We start from the raw sequence: 15678 nt of genomic DNA, 5'->3' as shown, positions 1-15678 counted from the left end.
CCTGATATCATATTTTTTGTACTTGTTTATAGTCTCTCTGCCTAAAATGTTCCTCAAATGTATCAAACAGACTCTGTCCTTAGAACCTGGGAAATGGCTATTATTTTCTGCCTGGGACAGTCTCCCCACCTCCATCCCCATATCTACATGACCAATTCCCTCACCTCTTTCAAAAAAAAAAAAAAATCTTTTTTTTTGGTGGAAAAAAACACTTAACACGAAATTTACCCTTAGTAGATTTTTAAGTGTACAAAACAATATCATTAGCTATTAACACACGTTGTGCAGGAGATCTCTAGAACTTATTCATCTTGCTTAACCAAAACTTTATGCCAGATGATTAGTCAGTCCCCATTCCCCCTCCCCATAGCCCCTGGCGGCCACGACTCTTTGATTCCATGACTCTGCCTATTTCAGGTGCCTCATATAAGTGGAATCATGTAGTATTTGTCTTCTGTGGCTGTCTTATTTCACTCGTAGTGTCCTCAGGGTTCATTCATGTTGTCATATATGGCAGGATTTTATGGCTGAATAATATTCTATCATATGTATATATATTTGCTTTATCCATTCAGCTGTGGATGGACATTTAGGTCATTTCCACATTTGGCTATTGCGAACAGTGCTGCAATGAACATGAGAGTGCTGATAACTCTTCAAGATCCTGCTTTCAATTCTTTTGGATAAATATCCAGAAGTGAGATTGGTGGATTATATGGCACTTCTATTTTTAAAATTTTGTCAGAATCTCCATAACTATTTTCCATAGGGACTGCACCAAAACATTTATTATCTTAGCCTTATAGAAAAAGTTTGCCACCCATATCCATTACAAAAAATAACACTTTAAAAAAGAAAAGAAAAAGAAAACTATGTTGACATTCCATACACTAAGTTTAAAGAGAAAATACATTAAATTTCAAAAACAAATTTATGTAAATATCTCCTCATATAGTAGCATAGATTTATAATTAATATAATGACACTTTATTCCCTTATTTATTATTATTCTGCTTTGGTTATAAATGACTAGGCCATTAATATCATTTTCTCTCCCCTCTTCTTACCCTGCTTGTCGTCCACCATGATTTACTCCTTTTGAACACCCCTCCTGTCCACTATGATAACCAAAATTTGACAGTATTGGTAACGTCCAACTCACAGAATTCTGAAGTTTCTTTAAATGCATTATATTCAATATGTAGTAAAATACATCTACTGAAATATTTATGAACTTTTAAGAAGGTAATGCTTATTTGTTATTTCAAATATAAAATTCAGCTCATGATTCTACTATCCTCCGTCTGAGGCACTTAGCACTGATTCATCCTTGGCAGTAGTCCTATCTGCAAAATTGTAAACATGTACTAGCATCTTTAGATAACAAATAACATAGATGTATGTGTTCCTTTCTCTTTCAAAATTTGTAGTGTTCATCTACTCTAAATTTCCAGAGTAGTGAGATATAGACAGACTAACAGTTGTTATTAAATAAACTTTTATTTAAAAACTTTAAAAATTCTAAAGGAATAAAACATTTATTTATACATATACATATAGATATTATACATATTGAAGGCAATAGCATGTGAAATCCCAGCAGGATGTTTGTGGAAATTAACAACTTACTCTAAAATTGTTTTGATAGTGAATAGGGCCAAGAATAGCCAAGATAATCTTAAAGAATAAAGTTGAAAGCCTTACCAGATATGACTTATAAAGCTACAGTGATTAAGATAGTATAGTATTAGTGGAGAATTTACAATTATATAAAAAGAATAGAGCATTCAGATACAGCCTCATACTGGACTTACAATAGCAGCACCACTGCAGTGCAATAAAGAAAAGAGCGACCTTTTTAATAAATGGTGCCGGGTGATCTACATATCCTTGGGGAAGGGGGCCAGGGAAGAATCTTGTCCTTTACCTTTAGTACCATGCAAAAATATAACAAATTCTAGAAAGATTAAAATGTAAATTTGAAAGGAAAACAAACTTCTGGAAGATAACATAGGAGAATATCTTCCCGACCTGGAGGAAACCAAATAAATTTTTTTTCTTTTTTGAGACAGAGTTTCGCGCGTGATATTGGCTCACTGCAACCTTTGCCTCCTGGGTTCAAGCGATTCTCCTGCCTCAGCCTTCTGAGTAGCTGGGATTACAGGTGCTTGCCACCATGCCCAGCTAATTTTTGTATTTTTAGTAGAGACAGGGTTTCACTGTGTTGGCCAGGCTGGTCTCGAACTCCTGACCTCAGGTAATCCACCTGCCTCGGCCTGCCAAAGTGTTGGGATGACAGGCGGGAGCCACTGTGCCCAGCCTAGATTTTTTAAAACAGGACACGAAAAGAGCTATCCACAAAAGAAAATGCTGATAATTTGTACTACATTAAAATTAGAAACTTATGTTCCTCAAGACTCAATTGAGTAACAGTGCAAGTCACAAAGTAAAGAATCTGTGAAACATATAACCCTCAGAGGTCGTGTATCCAGAAAATATGCATGTGACTGAAGAAGATACCCAAATGGCCAATAAATATGAAAAAATATTGTATAACCCATTAGGAATCAGGGAAAGAAATGCTCATTAAAGCCACACGGGGAGATATCACTAAAATAAAAATAACTGATACCAAGTGGCAAAGATCTGAAATAAATAAAACCATCATGCAATGATATTATGAGTGTTAACTGGTACCATCACTTTGGGAAACATTTTGGCAAGCTCTACTGAAGCTAAATATGCATATTTTCTATGACCCAGCAAGTCTATTCCTAGATATGTCTATACACACCAAAAATACGTAAAACAATGTTGAAAACATATTGCTGTAGTAGACAAAAATGAAAATGTTCCAAAATGTTTATCAACAATAGAATGGATAAATTAGGATAGAGTCACATAATGGAATTCAATACATTGTTTTTTGAAGAAAAACAAAAAATACATATGACATGGATTTATCTCACAAATAAAATGAACAAACAAAGCCAGACCAAAAGAGTACACTCTATATAGTTCCAATTAAATGAAGTTTAAAACGAGGCAAAACCAATTGATAGTGATAAATGTCAGTTGTTACCATTGGGATTGGGAAACAGTGACTGGGATGAGACCTCTACACTGCTGGTACCATCCTCTTTCTGATCTGGCTTGTGGTAAGCAGATCCAGATGTAAAAGTTCAGCAAGATGTACACCTAACATGATTTGTATATTCTTCTGCATGTATGCTATCATTCAACAAAGTATGCTTTAAAAAATCACTGTCACATGCAATAGGCTAAAAATACAAACGGAAACATTTAGAACAATTTTTTTTCTCCTCACATGCAGAATCACAAATTAACTAGAATTTACCACTCATACCAACGTCCTGTTATATACCTGTTGATATCTCAAGATACTTATAAACACTGGATATCAAAGTAAGAACACACGGTGACAGCAAGAATACTGGAGTTTTCCCTCAAAGGAAATAGGAGAATATAAGTAGCTAGATACCAAAAGAACAAAAGTGGCCTAATCAAGATCTTTTCATTGTAGCAAATACATGGGGTGATGTAGACATGAAAATACGGTAAATATAAACAAGGCCTCAGAGGAAATAGGTCAAGGTTTCACTGAAATGAGACACTTATTTGCCCCTCGATCCAACTGATTTTTGTTTAGTGTCTATCAGAATCAGTACTAGTGGGAGCATGAACACCACCCTGTTGTTGACAAACCCTGTTGCAAACTAAGCTTAGTCGCAGAAGCCCCACTTCACACACACTAATGTGGAAATCCAGTAGGAAAACTGATAAAGAGTGTAACTGCTCTCAGTATAAAAAGCAAGGCTGAGAGACATGTGAGATTTGAGGCCACTCTCCTGTTTTCTCTGCAGACCATGGGAAGGCCCCAGGTGAACCTCTGTAGAGTGTAGAAAGAATACTCACCCCATGATCATCACAACTGACTGAGCCAATCCGGGAATTAACAAAGGAGCCCTTCTCTCAATTGTCACTCCATGTCTACCCCTCCCAAAGATACACATCAAGGTAGACAAACTTCTAAAATACTAAAGGGTCACTCCTAGGTGAAAGATTTATAAGAAGCTAAGGAAGTAACTAGAGATAAGATTGCCATTGGGTTTACAGTCTCATATGACCAGCTAGCCAGGCTATAGATCTGGATCTTCATTCTCTGAAAACTTTGGGTTTATAAGAGCAAGGTTGACTACGTAAATCTTCTTTTCTGTCCAACTCCAAAAAGACATTTGTTTTTGATGTCTTTAACTCTGTGAAGAGTTTCCTGGAAAAGGTACTTGTTGCTAGCTTCTTCTAAAGGTACCTGCTGTCAAAACACTCCTTAGGCTGCCATGCCCCCTATAAGATTTTGTTTACTTAGGTGAAAGACTGCTATGCACACCACCTATATTTAATGAATCTAACCAACCCTATAAAAAAAAGTTAGGGCCGGGTGCGGTGGCTCAAGCCTGTAATCCCAGCACTTTGGGAGGCCGAGACGGGCGGATCACGAGGTCAGGAGATCGAGACCATCCTGGCTAACACGGTGAAACCTCGTCTCTACTAAAAAATACAAAAAACTAGCCGGGCGCGGTGGCGGGCGCCTGTAGTCCCAGCTACTTGGGAGGCCGAGGCAGGAGAATGGCGTGTACCCGGGAGGCGGAGCTTGCAGTGAGCTGAGATCCGGCCACTGCACTCCAGCCTGGGCGACAGAGCATGACTCCGTCTCAAAAAAAAAAAAAAGTTAGAAGTCAGCTATTAATTTGCAAACTGATGGTCTTTTTTGCTCTCTTAGTCCTACGCATGTCTCATTCCGTTTAATCTTAAATTGGGATTAATGGCTCAGAAAATCCAGGGTACATTTTATGATACCAATGGAGTGAGGACTCCCGTTGGCTCATCATACATGTATACAAGGCACATATACAACACGCTGTTTTGTGAGACTGGAAAACCCTAGAATAAATTACCTGTGAAAGGCAGGGTATTGCTGGAGGGGTTGTACATTCTTCTACAACAGTCACATGCAACTGAAGACAAAATCACAATATGAGCTCCTTGAAATCAGGGCTTCCTGTCTTTTATTGCATAAGGCAAGGATGCCCTCTCTTACCAGTCCTATTCAACACAGTATTGAAAGCCCTGGACAAAGCAATCAGGCAAGAGAAAGAAATACAGGGCATCCAAATAGGAAGAGGGGTAGTCAAACTATCCTGTTTGCAGTTGAATTGATCCTGTGTCTGTTAATAGAAAACCCCACAGTCACAGCCAAGAAGCTCCTTAAGTTGATAAACAGCTTCAGCAAAGTCTCAGGATACCAAATCAATGTATAAAAATCACTAGCATTCCTATACACCAACAAGTCACGCCAAGGGCCAAATCAGGAACATAATCCAATTCACAATTGCCACAAAAAGAATAAAATACCTAGAAACACAGCTAACTAGGGAGATGAAAGATCTCTACAAGCAGAACTACAGAACAGAGATGACACAAACAAATGGAAAAACATTTCATGTTCATGGATAGGCAAAATCAGTATCATTAAAATGAACATACTGCCCAAAGCAATTTATACATTCAATGCTGTTCCTCTCAAACTACCAATGACATTCTTCATGGAACTAGACAAAAACCACTTTAAAATTCATATGGACCAAAAAAGAACCCAAATAGCTGTCAGGCCTCTGAGCCCAAGCTAAGCCATCATATCCCCTGTGACCTGCACATATATATCCAGATGGCCTGAAGCAACAGAAGAATCACAAAAGAAGTGAAAATGGTCGGTTCCTACCTTAACTGATGACATTCCACTATTGTAATTTGTTCCTGCCCCACCTTAACTGATTGATTAACCTGATGAAATTCCTTTTCTTGGTTCAAAAGCTCCCCCACTGAGTGCCTTGTGACCCCCACCCCTGCCTGCAAGAGAACAACCCCCTTTGACTGTAATTTTCCACCACCCACCCAAATCCCATAAAACTGCCCCACCCCTAACTCCTTTTGCTGACTTTCTTTTCAGACTCAGTCCACCTGCACCCAGGTGATTAAAAAGCTTTATTGCTCACACAAAGCCTGTTCGGTGGTCTCTTCACATGGACGTGCATGACATGACAATAGCCAAGGCAATCCTAAGCAAAAAGAAAAAACCTGGAGGCATCACGCTACCTGACTTCAATCTGTACTACAGGGCTACAGTAACCAAAACACCGTGGTACTAGTACAAAACACAAACATCAATGGAACAGAATAGAGAGCCCAGAACTAAGGCCGTACACATACAACTATCTGATCTTCAACAAAGTTGACAAAAACAAGCAATGGGAAAAGGATTCTGTATTCAATAAATGACGCTGAGTTAACTGGCTAGCCATATGCAGAGGACTGAAACTGGATCCCTTCCTTACGCCATACACAAAAATAAACTCAAGATGGATTAAAGACTTAAATGTGGCCAGACAGTGATGGTTCACACCTGTAATCCCAACACTTTGGGAGGTCAAGGTGGGCAGATCACTTGAGGTCAAGAGTTCCAGACCAGCCTGGCCAACATGGTGAAACCCTGTCTCTACTGAAAAATACAAAAATTAGCCAGGCATGCTGGTGCATGCCTATAGTCCCAGCTACTTGGGAGGCTGAGGCACAAGAATAACTTGAGCCTGGTAGGCAGAAGTTGCAGTGAGCCAAGATCATACCACTGCACTCCAGCCTGGGCAACAGAGCAAGACTCCGTCTAAAAAACAGCACTTAAGTGTAAAACTCAAAACTATATTCTTGGAAGACAATCTAGGCAATATCACTCTGGAGAGTGAAATGGGCAAAGATTTCATGACAAAGACACCAAAAGCAATTGCAATAAAAACGAAAATTGGCAAATGGGATCTAATTAACTAAAGGGCATTCTTCAGAGCAAAAGCCCAACTATCAAGAGAGTAAACAGACACCCTACAGAATGGGAGAAAATTTTTGCAAACTATGCATCTGACAAAGGTCTAATATCCAGCAACTAACTATAAGGACCTTAAATTCACAGGGAAAAAACAACCCCATTAAAAAGTGAGGGAAAGGCCAGGTGTGGTGGCTCATGCCTGTAATCCCAGCAATTTGGGAGGCCAAGGCAGGTGGATCACCTGAGGTCAGGAGTTTGAAACCATCCTGACCAATATGGTAAAATCCCATCTCTACTAATACAAATTTTGTATTCAAAATTTGCCAGACATGGTGGCGCACGCCTGTAGTCCCAGCCACTCGAGAGACTAAGATAGGAGAATTGCTTAAGCCCTGGAGATGGAGGTTGCAGTGAGCCAAGATTGTGCCACTGCATTCCAGCCTGGATGACAGAGTGAGATTCTATCTCAAAAAAAAAAAAAAAAAAAAAAAAAAAAAAAGCGGGGGGGCAAGGGACATGAACAGATATTTTCAAAAGAAAATATATACACGGCCAAGAAGCAAATGGAAAAAGGCTTAACATCACTGATAATTAGAGAAATGCAAATCAAAGCTACAATGAGATACCATCTCACACTAGGCAGAATGGCTACTATTAAAAAGTCAAACAATAGCTGGTTCTAGCAAGGTTGCAGAGAAAAAGGAACATTTATACACTGCTGGTGGGAGTGTAAATTAGTTCAACCACTGTGGAAAACAGTGTGGCAATTCCTCAAACACCTAAAAACAGAACTATCCTTCAACCCACAATCCCATTACTGGGTATATACCCAAAGAAATATAAACATTCTATCATAAAAACACATGCACATATGTTCACTGTAGCACTATTCACAATAGCAAAGACAAGGAATCAACCTAAATGCCCATTAATGACAGACTGGATAAAGAAAATGTGGTACATATACATCATGGAATAGGATGCAGTCATTAAAACAACAACAACAACGAGATCATGTCCTCTTCAGGAACTTGGATGGAGCTGGAGGCATTATCCTTAGCAAACTAATGTGGGAACAGAAAACCAAAAACCAAACATTCTCACATATATGTGGGCGCTAAGTGATAAGAACACAGAGACAGAGAGGAACAACAGACATTAGGGCCTACCAGAGGGTGAAGAGTAGAGGGTGGGAGGAGGGAAAGGATCAGGGAAAATAACTAATGGGTATTAGGTTTAATAGCTGAGTAATGAAATAATTTGTACAGCAAACCCCTGTGACACAAATTTACCTATATAATAAACCTGCACATGTACCCCTGAACTTACGTTAAAAAAAAAACACAACAATTAAAAAATAAATAAATAAAGGGCTTCCCAAAGAAGAAAAAAGGAAAAACAAATTAGAAAATCTTTTCTTCTTTCAGGCTATTTTTTAGTATCACTATTTGTATAAAGGCCTTTGTTTTCCAGACAGTGCCTTTTATGCAGTGGATCTTTTAATCCTTACATAGTCCTGTAAGGTAGTTATTACCCCAATTTTAGAGATGAGGAAAATAAAGCTCAGAGGGTTGAAATGACTTGTCTTTCAGCTAGTAAGAAGCAGAAACAAAATCCTTATGCAACTATATCTTCTACAATTCAAAGATAGCTCTTGTTTCCTACATCCTGCTTCTTCACTATCATTTTCTTCTAATCACACTCACACACACACTTTCCCCTGCAATGGTGGAAGCCTCCTATGTCTTTCCAGGACCAGTGGTAAAGCTAGCGTCACCAATATCCCTTGCCACTTCACACGCATGAAGGGAAGATGGATCTATATCAAGGAACTACCTGAAGCCCATTTCTCGGTCCTCTCATCTCAAATCGAGCTCTCTTCCATTCCTCACATCCAGTCTTGCTGGGGAAAGTAGGAAGATAAGACAGAACATATCTGTGTTGAACATGCTTGCACTCACAGGCTTTCCTCTGTTCATCCCAAAGAAACACTATCGTAACACTGTCACCAAACTCGCTTCCACTGAGTAAATCAATAACACCATGAGCTAGCTGCTTACTCATTACTTGAAGATTTAAATGGGGACTTTTTTTTATTGGTATTAATTGAAAAGTTGTGGTTGCAGTGGTGCTAAGATGAACTGGGTGATGGAAATAAATTTCATCTAAGGATTTGAAAATATTAAATAATCCTCATGAAGTATTAATGGAAAGCATCTGATCTTCTAGAAACAAAATCAGGCAAGTATATAATTTTTTGTCTTTGCTCAAGACGATTTAACCTTTAATTCTGTCATGCCAAATAAGTATGACGGAATGGCGAAGGGGGTTAGCTGGCACAATAAGTCTATTATACTATCTTACCAATACTTTATCTAATTATTATCTTCACTTCTTAATAGGATAAATGAGGACTGGAGAGGATCATCAGTTTGGCTCAGAGGCAAAAGCAGCAGAGCTGGAAGGGGCTAAGCTTATCTGATTCCGGAAGCAACATTCTTCCTGTGTTTTTCCCACATCTGTATGTTTCCCACAATACACCAAATAAGACAAATCCCAAAGGTCTGAATGAATTGGAAACTATGAATAAAGACACTTAAAATGGGCGCATGCCAAGCACAAGACAGGCAGAGGTCCTGTCTGGCTCTCACGTTCTATGACGCTATGAAAATAGTCATGCCACGTTCTCCCTAATCTTTAAAGCCATCTCTCATGAAAGCATAATCCACATGCCTAAAGGGCTCCAAAATTCTTCTTGAGCAATGCTAATGCAGATTTGTGTGCAGAGACAACATATGCTGGACACCACAGAGTCCGCGGGAAACATGGCACTTTCTGTTAAATCTGTCCTTAGTAGCCAGTTTTTTAAAAAATAACTTATCACTGTCCCACCACTTCCAAGTCTTCCCTTTCTTCTAAGTATCTGAAAAACGTCAGGGTTTTCTGCAGCTTTGTAGCTAATTCCCATGATGATGTTTGTGCCTTGCAAATAAAGAAGGCCACAGCAGAGCAGGCACTGCCAGCACAGCAGTGGGGTGGGAGGCGTGTTCTTTAGAACAAGGTCCTTCACGTACCATTCTGAACCACCATCTTGTGCAGTGGCTCTGGCCGCAAACTACTCCATGGGAACAAGGTGAAGACAAGAAGTATAGGGTGTATTAGTAACTTCTGTGTATAGGCAGATTATTCACTTCTTCATTCTATCGGTGGAAAGCACTACTGATGGTGCAGGGAAGAAACAGAAGTCCTGTCTGGCTCTCACATGCTATGATTGTATGAAAACAATCATGCCACATCTCCCTCACCTTAAAACTAAATCAGAGTATCAAAACTACTAAGCCAGAAACTTGTTTTTTTCCAACAGCAAGACGTTTGAACTGGAGCCCCTAAACATTGAAGTGTCTTTACTAAAAGGGATATCTTCTTAAAAGCATTTCCATATACTTTATTTTGTTCCTACAAAAGAAAGAAAGAAAGAAAGAAAATGCTCACACAAGTCCGCACTTACATAGATGTGCACAGAATCGTGCTCCTTACCAAAAGTTACTTCTCCTTTGCCAGCTTTGTCAAACAGCTGAAACGCTACCATAAACAAAGCATCAGGAGCACACAGGACAGATTCAAAGGCAACAAATTCTTGAAAAGATATTAATCTGCAACATAAAACAAACACAAAGCATAAAGTCAGCAGCTTGTGGAAAACAGAAGCATATACAAACATACACTGAGGGAAAAAATATCCCTGCCAAAACATAAAATTCAAACTGAAAACATTTATAAACATTTAGCATTTACTTTTACAACGTGGACTGAAATAATAATGCACAGAATCTAAAAGACATGACAGCATTGACCACGTAGTTTACACACTAAATACATTATAATTTCAAATGTAACTGTTTTATCCAGTATCATATATGTTTCAATCTTACTTCAGACATGTTTTTGGGTTCTAAAATTAAAGTGTAGATACTTTAGACTAAGATGTGACTGCCTAACAGCAAAATAGAGCAACTTTGTTACACATTAGTATCCCTATAGACCATGCAAAAAACGGTTCACAGATAATTGATTCACTACCAGTATTTACTGACCACCTGTGAATTGACCTAGGGCTAGTACAGGGGAATACAGATAAATGACACATGAAACATGACCCCAAGGAACTTCTAGTCTGGTGAGGCAGATAGCACTAGTCTAGAAATAGACCAGTGTGTAGAAGAAGAACAAATCATAACACAAGAACTAGTATGGTAACAAAAGTCTTTGTGGCAGAAATGGCATTTGAGCTAGGTCTCAAAAAATGAGTACAATTCAGATACACAGTAAGGGGTGTAGACCAGAGGGCACTTCAGGCAGAAGACTAATGCAAGAAAGCTAAGGAGTATATAGGGAAAATTATGAGTGACAGATTTTGTCTGGACAGTGGAGTGCATAAAAGAACAATGTAAAATTAGATTAGAAATATAGGACCAGAGGTGGCCTTGAAGCAAGAAAAGGGGCTGGTCATTCTCTAGGAGAAAAGAGTGACTTTAACTTTCTGAAGGTCAAAATGTGGGTCAATCTAAGGTTTAGGAAGAATATGAGAGGCCAAGGACGTTTGGCTTCCAAAGAGGAAATGGGTCCATAAAAGCTTTCCTAGATTGTATTTTTTAACAACTGCTACTTTAAGTGTCCAAATACCTTAATGATACATTGAGATACTCCAAGTTTCCGGAGGATATAGGAAGAGGAAGAAAATAGGAATGTTTTTCATATCTATTACAGAAAACTTAGTTACTTCTAAACATCCTAGAGAGAGCACACATTTTGACAAAAACTGTTACAAAGCGAACTTAGCTGTTTCCCAGAATGTCACCCAATTACAATAATGCTATGAAGAAAGGAAAAACTCAGTGCGTTCAATATAACATCTCTGTATCATTAACCATCCAAAACACATCCTTCTCAATGCCTGGGAACACTCAGGAAGAGCATGTGTTACAGGGGAGTACTTCCCGAGGACATTTTATCCTCTACTAAGGTCTCTCTCACCGAGACTCTCTGCCTAAGCAAGACCAGGGGAAGACAAAGGCAAGAAGCGGGGGCAAATGTGAGTCAAGCATTCCTGGCTGAACTCAAGGAGCTTACCACCAGCTGTTTGGAGGAAGGGGAGACAGTCATGAGCACACATAACCACTAGAAATTAAGAGTTAACTGTAAAAGAAAAAATAAAGCACCAAGGGGCATAAAAGGGGTGAATTATTCTGCCTGGAAGAGTTAGAGACTGCTTCATGGAGGCATGGTATTTGAAGAACAAATTTTAAAGCTGAAAAGATCTTAGGGATTATCTACTTCAACCTCCTCATTCTACTTGTGAGGAAACGGAAACTCGCAAAAGTTAATGACCTGGGTTAGGCAAAACAACTGGCTTCTGACATTTTGGCCTGAAAACCAGGTCTCCTGGCTTCCGTATAACCTGGTTAGAATTCCAACTGCTGTGGGAAGATGGTGAAACCATGCCCCACAGGATTAAAGAATTTGGTAACTAACAAAAATTTATTGAGCTTGTCTTGCAGGACAGCAGAGAAGAAAACCATTTGTTACAGTTCTCTCTATTTGCCACAAAATTGGCTGACAGACTGAGGCTGGTTAGAACCAATACAGCTCACTGGAGTCTGGGCAGAATAGACTTCCTCTCCTGGTGAGTAACCTTTTGACGTTAGAAGGCCAAAAACTCACCCTCAGTTCAAGCTAATGCCACCATTGTCCAAAGGTGCAACCCATGAAGCAGCATGTAAGGGCAGAAGCATGCCCAAGACACTTTCCAAACCCCTTTTCCTTTCAGCCAATCACTAATCACTGTTCAGCACCTAAACTCCACACTCAGAAGCCCTCCCTTAAATCTATGGCTGTAAGGCTGGTAGAGAAAGTCAAACTTGAGCCTGACTCCTGTCTCCTTACTCAGCAGCCTGGCAATAAACCTTTCTTGCTGCAAAAACCTGGTGCTTTCTGTTTGGCTTTCCATTGTGTGCAGGCAAATGGACCCACTTTGGTTTAGTGACAATGGAGACAGGAGGGAAGGGTAGAGAGAAGACATTCTACACTGGTGAAGCAAAGTACAGAGGTGAAAACAAATGGATGTGCTGTATTTGGAGCAGGATGTAGGAGTTACCAATTCTCCATCTAGCAGGTCATGAGGAGCAAAAGACTGGCATGAGTGAGAGGCCAGCCACCTGGGGTGGACCTTAAGGACCAAGCAACAGAATCTCGACTTTTTTTTTTCAGACAGTTAAAAATCACTCAAGGTTTCTGGATTAAGAAATGTCACATTCAAAACTTTGATTTAGAAAAGAACTGGTGTGGAAGATGAATTTAAAGGAGAGATGAGATGTGGGAGAAAGTCTGGCAGCCAGGGATTGCAGGGTTCTAAACCTGAATGGGAGTCCTAGGAATGAAAGCAGAGGAAAGGTCAGAGAAACACAGTGGAGGCAGAAATGATAAAATGTGGTTAGGACTGGATGTCGGAGGCCAAGGCCAAGGAAACAGGCCAGGATGCTCCCAAGATTTCCAACTTGGATAACTGAGTGGGATGATGATACCACCACCAAAGATAAAGAAGAAAAAAGAAAAAAAGGTAAAAATTGGAAAGAAGGGACCTGTGGGAGAATGCAACCAACTGCGACTGTATTTGAGGTACCAGTGGGACATGTAGTACAGTGTCCAGCCAGATGCCAAAAGAGACTCAACGGACTTAACAGAGATGCTGGTATGGGCGGAACTATGTCCCCCATTTCCGAAAATCCCAACCCCTAGAATCTCAGAATGTGACTTTATTTGGAAATAGGGTGGCTGCAAATGGAGCTAGTTAAGATGAGATCATAGTGGAATAGTGCAGGCACCTAATCCAGTATGACTGAAGTCTTTATAAAAGAGGGAAATTTAAAAACAGACACGCACACAAGGAGAAAACCAAGTGAAGATGAAGGTAGAGAGCAGGGTGATTCTTCTTCAAGCCAAGGAACACCAACGGTTGCCCGGCCACCACCAGAAGACAGGAAAGAAGAACAGAACAGATTCTCCCTCACAGCCCTCAGAAGAAACCAACCCCTGCTGAACTTCCACCTTGGATGTCTAGCCTCCAGAAGTTGGGACAACTAATTTTTTTTTTTTTTAAGCTTCCCAGTTTGCGGCAGAGTACTTTGTTACAGCAGCCTGAGGAAACTAACATAGAGGCCAAGATTGGAAACACAGATCTGGCAGTTTTTAAAGAAAGGTTACCTAAAGCTATGAATAAAAGTGCCCACAAGCATTTCATTTAGAGATGTTTCCTTTCCTCTTAAGGTATGCTCTAATAAGAGAAGACTTTGAGGAATTCACTGGCAGGCCCACCACACTCTAGACTTCTGAAGCGGGACAGAGGACAAATGCATTTCCGGCCCTTTGCTTCCCAGTTGCCACGCCTACGCACATCCCCCAACCCTGCTGATCAGGCACCCACAGCCACACAGCCACACAGTGCTGCTCTCCAGGGGAACTTGCTGGCAGTTTGCTGAGGCAGAAAACAATCATATTTGCTTAATTACCCCTTCACGGACATTAGGTTCATTAAATAGAATCACACTATGTGTTATCTGAAAAAGGGATGTTTTTGGTTTCATGGTCTGAATAAAGACAGGCTTAATATATATATGAAAGGCTTATATAAAAAAGGCATATATAAGAGACCATATACATATGCAAGGCTTATAATATATAAAGGTGTATATATATGTTTTATATATATATATGACTATATATATATATGTATGATCAAAGCTTTGTCTGGCAATGTCAACGTTTCATAACTGAGAATGGCCAATAAATACTCTGGTATTTTAGGTATGTCACTGATACCAAAAGGTATGTAATGTGGTAACCCTGTTAGATATGAGTATTATACACCTACGCAGGAGGTATGTAGATGAACCATGAAATTATAATGTATTATTGTTCGCCAAGATCATTTTGGATTTTCAAGGTAATCTGACTAGAAGGCAATCAGAATAATTATATAGTACTATATTACTTTACAGCATGATACCTAAAAATGTTTATATATATATGTTTTTGGGTTTTTTGAACAAACAGTGCTTCCATCTTGCTTTACAGGTTTAATGAGCATTAACATAAGTTACAACAAAGAATTCAAGCTTAATCAAGTTCAGACCTGGCTGGTGAACTCACTTACTTCCTTTTCCACCCACAACTCCCAGAACTTCTTTGACGATGTTAGATTCCCTTTAAAACGAATCATGCAGCTCTGATAAACTCTACGACTAGAATCTAAGGAACAGTATTTGCCACCACTCTCATCTGCAGGAACTAATAGTAGAACATGGGTCAGCTAACAAGAAAGCAAATGTACAAGTCACATTTCCACAGGCCTATACCACTCAGAGATTAGGGAAGGGTAGGTGTCTAACTACTCTATTTCATGGTTCTGATGCTACTGGATATTTTTTGTAAGCAAGTCATTTTTGTTTTACAAAGCACTAGAGCTGCTGTTCTCCTTCTGGAAGCCATTTATAACAGTAGCGACTTTGTAACTCCTTTACAGTCCAGGTAATAATAAAATAGCCAAAGCACTGCGTAGTACTACAAAATACTGGGCCAAAGAAGAAAAGGTTGAAAAGTGAATTGCATCTGTATGCTATGCTTACACAATGTAAATATTAATCATCTATCACATACGTGGAAAGGTACCACAAGATATACACCAAAATGATGATGGTGCTTCTTCACTGTAGCATAACTTTAGGTAC

General features: G+C 39.5%; 1 protein-coding gene across 8 annotated transcripts in view; it reads right to left on the bottom strand.

The window, feature by feature from the left end:
• SLC25A13 (solute carrier family 25 member 13) overlaps positions 1-15678 on the bottom strand; it is a 199861-nt gene that overhangs the window by 113162 nt on the left and 71021 nt on the right. For 5 of the 8 annotated variants that reach the window (XM_074035470.1, XM_015447314.4, XM_074035469.1 and 2 more), the window contains one exon: positions 10433-10548. The exons of the other annotated variants lie outside the window; for them this stretch is intronic. Coding sequence is in view for 3 of the 5 variants with exons in the window: in XM_015447314.4 (XP_015302800.1) it covers positions 10433-10548 (116 nt within the window). In the remaining 2 variants the exon portion in view is untranslated. The remainder of the gene's footprint in view (positions 1-10432; positions 10549-15678) is intronic. 8 annotated transcript variants of the gene reach the window in all.

This window comes from Macaca fascicularis, chromosome 3 (genome assembly GCF_037993035.2).
Source record: "Macaca fascicularis isolate 582-1 chromosome 3, T2T-MFA8v1.1".
Lineage (NCBI taxonomy): Eukaryota > Metazoa > Chordata > Mammalia > Primates > Cercopithecidae > Macaca > Macaca fascicularis.
Note: the sequence above shows the minus strand (reverse complement) of the source record. Positions and strands in the feature narration are given on the sequence as shown.